The 9,832-nt window shown below is 43.2% G+C and overlaps 1 protein-coding gene across 1 annotated transcript; it reads right to left on the bottom strand.

Moving 5' to 3' along the window:
* Positions 1–1,130: 1,130 nt before the first annotated feature.
* Positions 1,131–2,093, bottom strand: LOC112590453 (uncharacterized). The gene is made up of 2 exons (XM_025306927.1): positions 1,309–2,093; positions 1,131–1,247 (listed from the first exon to the last, which is right to left on the bottom strand). The coding sequence occupies exons 1-2, from the start codon at positions 2,039–2,041 to the stop codon at positions 1,198–1,200; spliced, it is 783 nt and encodes a 260-aa protein (XP_025162712.1). The 5' UTR covers positions 2,042–2,093; the 3' UTR covers positions 1,131–1,197.
* Between the last annotated feature and the right edge of the window lie 7,739 nt (positions 2,094–9,832).

Genomic DNA, 9,832 nt, shown 5'->3' with positions numbered 1-9,832 from the left:
CCAGGTTATTCCCAGGTTCCTACCTTTTTCCTATGGTTCGGTTAGGTTATATCGCTATCTTTAAACGTTTAATCTTAATTTTAATCTGTTTAAAGGTTAGGTTCATGACTGGTCAGGATGGGAAAGTTCGGTTAGTTTAGTATATTTTTTAAGTACCCACCCTAATTCTCAGAACCCGCCCTAATTGGGTGTTTAATAACAATACACAGGAATTGCGTACTCTATGTCGTATAATATAACCTATCTCTGTTCTTAATCCAGAACTGTGCCTATAACAATAAAAAAGATAAAAAAGTTATACAAACTCAAAAATCATGGATGCTTATATGTCTTTACAATAAAACTTAAACAAAAATTCTTCTTCGTCTTTATCCTAGTCAGGTACTCCTGGTCCACCTACGCGTGCACCTGCCTCCTCTTCTTCTGCACCTGCTTTCGTGGCGTCGTCGCGGTGTTGCTCCTCCGCCACCCTGCATCCGGAACGGGTGCACCTGCCCCCGCTTGTTTTTGGTTAACTGGCGACTCGTATGAGCAAATGAAATATTTTTACGTTGTCTTTTTGTGCTCTGTAATATTTTGTGAGCGAGTATGAATCACCAGTTAGACGGAAACATAAAAAAATAAAAAAGAGACAAACTGATGTGTTCCACTTTGTATGTTAGAGTAAGTGGAACGAAAAATTGTTAAATAAAAATTGTCTTTTGTTTTCCACTCCTTGATATTTGTATGGAGTGGTCGTTTTATCAGTTTGTAATATAGCGGATGTTGTGTAGTTTTTAATCCGCTATGTTGAGTCGTATTCGGCTTGTTCTGGTGATGTATTAGCCTTTGTTGGTTCTACTTTTGCCCCCGCTGATTTTGAACTTGTCCCCGTTATGTTTGCTTCTGTTGTGTCTGTTGCTTGTCGAGGCTTCTGAGGTGTTAATTGGGACATTATAATTTCAGCTAAGGCTCTGATGTCTTGAGAGTCTGCTTGTAGTTGGTATGAATCTGAACTCTCGCTTTGTTGTTCTTCTTCTATTTGTAGTGTTTCGTCTAATTGCGGATCAGATTGTTCTTTTGGTGTAGATGCTCCTTTAGGTTTTATTCTTATGTTCTGATCCGGTGTATATAAGATTTCCTCAGATATTATTGTTGGTTTGTTTTGTGGTGAATATTTCTTGTTTTTAGGTCTCGGTTTTACATATCCTATTTCTGCTACAGGTCTGTATTGTGGGTTGTCATCTTCTTCTTCGCTGTCGGATGTCCTGTAATTTGGTATATATTGTTTAAATTGGCGTCTGGTTTGCCTGTAGACCTCTAATTCACCTTGTGTCCATGGGCGATATTGCCCGCGTTTGTTTCGTGGTCTAGGAATGGTATTGAGATTAATGTATGGCCTCTGCATTCGTTCTGAAAAACCTCGTTCGTATGAGTATCTGCTTATTGGTTTGTCTTTCTTTGATACTCCGCTGGTAGATGGTTGATTTGGGTCGAAGTGTGTTGGTGACTGTTCATCTACTTCGACTATGTCTATCGAATCGTCAGAGTTCGCTTGTCTTATTTGCTTTTTCATCTTCTTGTTTTGCTTTTCTATTTGCTCCGCTTCGCGTATAGTTTTCTCTATCGCGTTTCTTAGCTGTTGCTTGACCACTTCTTCTTTTCTTTTGCGGAGATCCTGTTCTTTCTGTATCGCTTTCTCTCTCCGTTGTGAAGCTTCCTCCAATAGCTTTTTCAGCTCTAGCACGTCGTCTGGGTAGTGTTGTTTCTCCTTGCCACTCATGTTGATTTCTGTGGATGAAAGTTCTACATTATCCGTTTCGTTGTCCTCGTCAGACGACACGGTTGTTACATGCTCGTTTTCGTTTCGTACATTATTCACGTACGCGGTTCTGGATTTTAAGCTATCTATTTCTATTCTTACCTGTGGGTTTGGGTTTAGGGTGGGTATTTTAAAATTGTTTATATTGTTATCTGTTATACCTTCCTCTGTTGTTTTTATTTCATCGTTGTTAATGGGACTGCCCCCGCTGTTCTGGGTTAAGCCCCCGCTATTCTCCATTATCTTTTTGTTATTATTTTTTAACTTTTTATCAATTGTTACTAGGCTCTTGTTATTTTTTACTTCTTTACCCGTGCGGATATTGCCCCCGCTGCTTTTTACTAAGCCTCTTTTGCTATTTGTTGTTAATAAGCTTTGACTGTGAAAATATATTGACCTGTTGTTCTGATATGAACCCTGACTTTCTAAACTTAAGCTCCTATCACTATCGGTATCAGGTGTTAAGCTTTCGCTTATTTTCTCTACATCCTCACTGATTTTAGTGAGTGTTTTATCTAATTTACGTAACCATTTACTATCGGAGTTCTCGCCTCCTTTCATTACTCCTGAGCCCGTATTTCCGTTCTTTTCATCGTCTAGGCTACTAAATCCTGAATACCGGGTTGTTCGCGGTTTTACTTTATCTCTTTCGTTTACCTCCTTTATGTAGATACCATTTTTCTTTAAGTCGAACGTTTCGTCCGAGTCAATGTGCCATGAACCGTTGTTACCGCGATCTGATTCTGAATTTGTTTCTACGTTTCGTTCCGGAAGGCTCTCTTCCGCTGAGGAACTTGAACTTTGTGTTAATTTTGAAAATAGTGCAATATTTACTAAATGTGTGTTTGCTGCTTTAAGAATTTCTGCCGGAAATCTTTGGAAATAACTTCTTATGACTTTGAACAAAGCTTGATACGGTATATCCCATTTTGAATCTACCTCTATACCTGTCACGGTTAAATGTGTTCGCGAATGAACTAATAGTGGGTCGTATCCCATTCTTACGAATAAATCGTTATATGATTCGAATAATTCTCTTACAAAATCTATGGTTTGTTGTTCCGACTGCCCTATTGGCATGAATGCAGCCATTCTCTCTAACGGTTCTGCGAATGATGTAAAGCATACGAACAACGAGTGCTCGCTCGTTTGGTATCTATCTGTCTGAGTTCCTTCGTCTACCATTCTATAACTATTGTGTCTGTAAGGTGGGTATGGAGGGTAAATAGGTGTATTCGTTATCGGCGTTTCCTGATAATAAGGATTTCTAATCGATGGCTCTCTATCGTAATATGGAACAGGAGATGATGTATCTCCTTCCCAGGACAACCGTGGGTTTGTGATATAACTAACACTAGTATCATTAGGTTCACCTAATACTCTATGTAATAAATAAAGTGGTCTCCATAGACCATCTCTATCTTGAAATACTCTTTGTTTCTCATCGTCCCAGAAATAATAATCTTCGGTATCCTTGTATTGAATAGGATGTCTTCCCGGCGGTATTTCTGGGTATTCGTCTTTATCTAACAAATTATTTGGATCATAATCCGGTCTCTCTTTGTATTCAACATAATACCATTTTAAATGGTTTTCTAATTTTGACGGATATCCTTCAGGATATGACTCGGGGTTGGGTATTAACTCATGCGTATCTCGTGATATATCAAATTTAGTGGGTGTATAATATTCTGGTAGCTGTACTCGTTCTACCATATCGCAAAATGCATAAGATTTATTAACTTGTTTTACCCAGTCTTCTACTTTTTGAGACCTACACGCGTCGTGTTTATCATAAAATCTATCCGCATCCGGCGGAACTAAATACTGACTCTCTCGGAGTCCCCGATTTCTACGAAACATTCCCCAAGGTGTTTTTACCTTATCTACAGCTATTAAACGCGCTGCCTGTTCCGTCAAGTATTCTTCCGGTTTGGGAGTTTGATCTAACCACTTTATGTTTCTCTTAACCCTTTTAGCCTTGGGTCCTGATCCTGAACTACTTTCCGAGTTGTAAATACTTTCCGTCCTAACTCTAAATTCTTCCGTTATACTGATCTTTTTCGCATCCCTAACAGCATCCTCGTGCGCTCCGGGGTATGTCTCATCCCAACGAAGAAGACAATCGTCTTCACCTACTTCTTCCTCCGACTTCTCTTTCCTTTCCTCTAGTTCAGCACTTTCTATTTCAGGTTGCAAACTGTCCCAAGTTTTGTGATATACGTCTCTTTCTTTTACTGATCCTCCCTTTTCTGTTTCTGGTGGTGTTTCATCCTCGGACTCTGGACTATCATCGTCGCTGGTCTCGTCGTATGTTTGCTTTCGTTTAGTCTTCAACATGCTCACAGGTAAGTATGGACTATCGTCTGGTAAGTAGTCCGATGTGTCGTCCGTCCTGGACGATAAAATTATGGGGTCGTTGCCCCTGCTATCCGTGGATAACGTGACTGGTCTTTCACTACTTTCAGGATCTTGCGTTATGGGTGTATCATTCAGCCACCCCAAGTCTGGTGTTATTCTATTTTCATCCGTGCGTACACTCTCATTATTCTCATCCTCCGGTGTTCGTTCCGGGTCACGGTGTACTTGAGCTTCTACTACGAACGTCTGAGGTCCTTCTTCATCAATGCTCATCTGATCCTGTTCAATCTCCGGTTGTTTCATCTCTATATCGTCCTGTGGCAACTCTACTATCCCTCCTGATATCTCAGGGATTTCCACCTGTTCCATTTCATCGGTAATCTCTACCGGTGATATCTTTTCGTATTTATAGCATGCCTCCCTATGAGGTCTTAGTTGCCTCGAGTTTGCGGAACCTGCGTTCGTTCCGTCTAACCATTTCAACGCGTAAGCGTTAGGATTTATAACCTCTGCTATTATGAGTGGTCCTTCATATATCGGGAACAGTTTTCTCGTCTTTTTGTGTGCTGACGAACTGATTTTATGCGTCTTGCGCCATACCTTTGTTCCTACTCTATACTCCTGCGCTATTCCGTGTTTATCCGCCTGTATTTTACGCTTTTTCGCGGCTTGTTGTAAATTTTCGCGCGATTCTAATACTCTCTTGTTTCTTTTTTCAGGTGCGTAACTAAATTCTTGTGCCCCTTCGATTGGTACTAATTCCGGCGGTAATTTTATTAACGCGACTCCTCCTGCTCTAAGCCTATATCTGTCGCTATACCATCTATCGCTATACTCTAGAGATACGGGTGGTACTCCCGTCGATGCGTGGGCCGTCAAGTTAAAGATTGCCTCTATACGAGGTAAAGCGCGAGTCCAGTCCTCGTGGTTCTCTGCTGAGTACGCTCTCAGCGCTCGACCTAATTCACGCATAACCCGTTCAACGGGGTTCGCCTGCGGATTGTAAGGCGTTGTTCGTTTTATGCTACTGCCTATCTGTCTAACGAATTGTTTCCACGTTCTAGTTACAAATTGCCCCCCACAATCTGTTAAGAGGGTGCGAGGTGTTAATCCTCTTCGGTGTATATAATCATTTTCAATTTTGTCTATTATCGTTTCTACTCGTTGGTTTTTAAGAGGGTATAGTGCTACGAATTTGGAAAACATGTCCATGACAACGAGGACATAGGCGCACTTGTCGCGCGATCTTGGCAATGGGCCATACAAATCAATGGAGACTACTTCTCCTGCTTCATTCGGTAAATCGTAATATTGGGTACCGACCGTCGGTCTCGTGTACCACTTCGTAGCAATGCAGACGTCGCATGATGCGACCACGTCTCTAGCTAACTCATCTATGTTGACTATGTGGAAAAACGATTTCGTAAATTGTATTATCTTATCCGTGCCGAAATGTATCAAGTACCTGTGTACTTTCTCCAGGAAGTCCCATGCTGCTTCTCGTGGTATTATCACTCTGTCGTTGATCGTTCTCACGATTCCATTCCTCTCCGTGAATCCTTGTGGATTATTTCTCATTCGTTGTTGCAGCTCTTCCGATACCTCTCGTACCGTTTTTATCCATTCGACCCATTCCGTGGGATCGCTTTCTTCCTTAGGATCGGCACTTACTGCTCCTATCTGTTTCCTTTTCTTTCCTTTGTTCTCACACTCTTTCTTTTCTCGTTCTAATGTTTCCTTTTCTTCTGTTTCAGGTTCGATCATCGGATTCCTGCTGATTGTGTCTGCGATAACGTTGCTTTTACCAGGTAAGTGTGTAATCTTAAGGTCATAGTTGTTCAACCTTATCATCCATCTAGCTATACGACGGCTATGACAGGCGCATGTTGATAAAAACAAAAGCGCTCGATGATCGGTCCTAACCGTTACCGTCCTACCATACAATATTGTGTTGAATTTCTTAAGCGCCCACACTAGCGCGAGAGCCTCCTGCTCCGTCGTAGGATAATTCCTTTCCGCCGCCTTTAGTGACCTACTGATGTATGCTAGAGTATATTCCGTATCTTTATCAAATTGATACAACCTGGCACCTATTCCTACTGTCGACGCGTCCGTTTCTAATCCGAATGGTAGCTTGGGTTTTATGAGGAATAATTTATCCGCTTGTCGGAAAGCTTCCTTTACTTGTTCAAATGCTGTTTCTTGCTCCGTGGTCCAATGATATCTGGCTCCTTTTATTAATAACAGCTCCAACGGACGTGTTAGTCGCGTCAAATTTGGGACGAACCTCCTGTCCCAGTTGATTAATCCTAAGAAACTTTGCAACTGTTTCTTGCTTCTTGGGCGAGGAAATGCGTTTATCGCTTCTTTGGTTTCCTCTGTCATTTTGACTTGTACCGTGGACAAATCGTGTCCTAGGAACTGTACTTGCGGTGTGATGAACTCGCATTTATCTCTGTTGAGTTTCACTCCCAACTCTTGGAGTGCTTCGAATAGTTCCTGTAATTGAGCCAAGTGCTCCTCTATCGTCATGCTCGCGATCAGTATATCGTCCATATAAATCATAACGTTTGGACGTAGATGGTGTACTTTGTCCAGGGCTTGGTCCAGCGCCCTGCTGAATGATGCTCCAGCTGTCTTTAACCCGAATGGCATTCTCAAATACGCGTAAGTTTGTCCATCGAACGCGAAGCCTGTGTATTGCACCGAGTCTGGGTGCATGGGTATTTGCCAATATGCTTGGTTGATATCAAGCTTGCTGTACACTCTCTTGTCTCCTATTCTGGCTAGCACTTCGTCAATAGACGGGGGTTGAGCATGGTCCGCTTTGGTGACTTCATTTATCGCTCGCGCATCGAGGCAAAGTCTTATACCTCCGTGATGCTTCTCTACGACTACTAGAGAATTAATATACTGCGTAGCCATCTTCTTTATAACTCCTTGTCTCTCCATCTCTCTGATTTGTGCTCGTGCTTCCTCTAGGTGCTTATGAGGAATGGGAAATTTAGCTGGCTTCGGTGGTCTTTCATTCGTCACCTGTATGACATGTTCATAATTTTTTATCAAGCCTAAGCTTCCGTCCAACAACGCCGAATATCTGTCTAATAACGCGTCAAACTGTTGTCTTATTAACGGGTCTCCTAACCCTTCCGCTCGTTCATCTGGTGTCACTATTTCTTCGTTCGCCGTTGTCGTTGCTGCTACTGGGCCTTCCGCTACCTGTTGTGGACTCTCTTCTTCTGCGTCGCTGGTGCCAGTGGATGTCTCCACTCCTTCGGATCTCTGTGGCGATCCTGACTCTACCAACGGTGCAACGAGTCTTAATCTAATGCCGTGTTCCGCGGTATAATTTACCTCCGCGTTCGTATTTTCCAAAAAATCCACCCCCAATATTAAATGGGGCATATACGGCTTTACCACGTAGAAACCTTGCTCTACGGCTATTTCGGCTCCTTCGATCGTTGTCGCCCTAAATTGTAGCAATATCATCTCTTGCGCCACTCCAGCTTTCTTGTCAAATGGTCCTGTGATCACCGTCTGATGGATCTTGACCCTGGGATAAAATCCTCCTTTAGGTTGTTTGAAACCTCTGTCCTGCTTGAGGAAATGTTCGAAGTCATCCAGCGTGACTTGCGAAATCACGGAGATCGCCGCTCCGGTGTCAATTAATGCTGATGTAGGCCATGTATCGTCCCAAAAGCTTAAACGTAAATTCCACATCGGTCTGTTCTCTTCCGATGGTATCAGCCTTACGGTGCGCCTGTTGGCGTCTCGCATCATTGTCGTACTCACTGTGGTAATCATTGATACAGATTTCTTCTCCTGGTCTCTTCTAGTTTCTCTGCTTTTCTCTGGACTCTTGCTCCTGTCTCGTTCAGCCGGTTTCGCTGCTGTCTGCATCGGCCTATTTATCGGCCTGGTCGTTGACCCTGCTATCGCTCTGTTTGGTGATTCTCGTCTCACGAATCCTCCTTGTCGTGATGATGATGAAGAAGGTGAGGGACTTCTTCTCCGCAGTGGACCGTTTCTATTTTGTCTACTGCCATACCTCCGTCCGTCACTCTGATATCGAGTAAATGGAACCTGTCTTGGTTCACTTGAGTATATCGGAATCTGGGTATTTCCGCCCCCCTAATAGCTTCTCCCTTCTGCTTCTCGTTCAGAGCGTTGACGTCTAAGTCGTCCAGATACGCTGTCACTTGTTGCACTGTCGAAAATTTCGACTTCTTCAAATCCGTTTCGAGATCCTTCTCAAAGTGTCCTGCTATGGATTGAATAAAATCCCTATCCGGGATTGGGAAACTCGTCAGCCTGGATTCGTGATACATCTTTAGCACGTAGTTGGATTTGCTGACTCTCCTGCTTGGGTGATATTTACCCATGTATATCCTTTGGTTCAGGTGGTGCTGTCGCGCCACGCTCCAGTATTTATCTCGAAATTCTTCTCTGGCCTCGCTCCATTCTCGATGACCAGCTATGCTCCACCATGTGGCTGCTTCTCCTGTGAGACACATCTTGAATTGGTACAGGTACTCCTTGTTATCGTACCCTTCGTGCTCAGCGATTTCCTCGAATCGTTCCAGAATATTATCGGGTGAAGTTCGTCTTCCATACCCGAGAAACTCATTATCGACGACGGATTCGTCGGTGCTACTCTTGTTCTCGTTAGAACTCTTTCTACAGGTCTTCTCTCGGCCTGTGTGTGTTCACCGCTCATTCTCCTTGGTATAGCGCCTTGCGCTGCAGCTACCTCGTCACTCTGTTCTCTCCTCGACGTCATTTCGTCGGTTTCGGCTGCTGTATCTCTCCTAAATCTCGTTCCTGAGCGGGTTGGTTGCTGCTGCTTGTTCCGCCTGTCGCGGCGTTCGTATCATCGTTCTCGATGAGTTAAATGCGAGGGATCCTTCTCCTTCGTCCTCCGGAGATTGTGGTCTATCCGTATGGGTCTGTTTGTCTTCTCATTTTATCGTTTTATTTCGTTTATCCGCGATCTAGCGTCTTTACTTAACGTCAGTTTTAGTCGCGGCGTTTAATATGACTCGAAATAACCTTAATTTTCTCCCTTTCAGGTTTCCCTGCTGCTGGATCTGCTCCAGGTAAGTATCCGTTCGTACTCTACTGAGATAACTTAATCAAATCTATTCTTTTCAGGTTGCTGCGTTGCTGGATAATTCCAGGTAAGTATCTATTTCTAATCTAACCTTTTCTTTCAGGTTGCTGTGTCTCTGGCTAATTCCAGGTAATTATCCGTTCGTACTCTACTAGGATATGCTAATTGTACTCTCTCGAGAGTTTTCTGACCTGTCTATTGCTTATTCTAGGGATAGTGGGTATGTATTCGTACTTGTATATTATTTTATTACTAAACCCCACTACTGAGGGTTGTACAGTGTATACTTATGTACTTTGTTTACTTTGTTTCCTATCTATCCCTAAACTTTATCTCCTTGGTTCCAGGTCTTCGTGCTGCGGCTTGGCGTCCGGACTGTTCCTGTTGGCCTAGGTAAGTATCCCTAACTCCTATTCCTATTCTAATCAACTTTATCCGGCTCCCCGGCTTCTGGGCTCCCCCAGGAATATAATTTTCAATGCTATCCGGCTCCCGGCTTCTGGGCTCCCCCAGGTATATTCTTAGTCAGCTACTGTCTGCTCCGCTGCTATTTGGAGTTC

The sequence above is a fragment of the Harpegnathos saltator genome, unplaced genomic scaffold, assembly GCF_003227715.2.
Source record: "Harpegnathos saltator strain DR-91 unplaced genomic scaffold, Hsal_v8.6 scaffold812, whole genome shotgun sequence".
Taxonomy (NCBI): Eukaryota; Metazoa; Arthropoda; class Insecta; order Hymenoptera; family Formicidae; genus Harpegnathos; species Harpegnathos saltator.
Note: the sequence above shows the minus strand (reverse complement) of the source record. Positions and strands in the feature narration are given on the sequence as shown.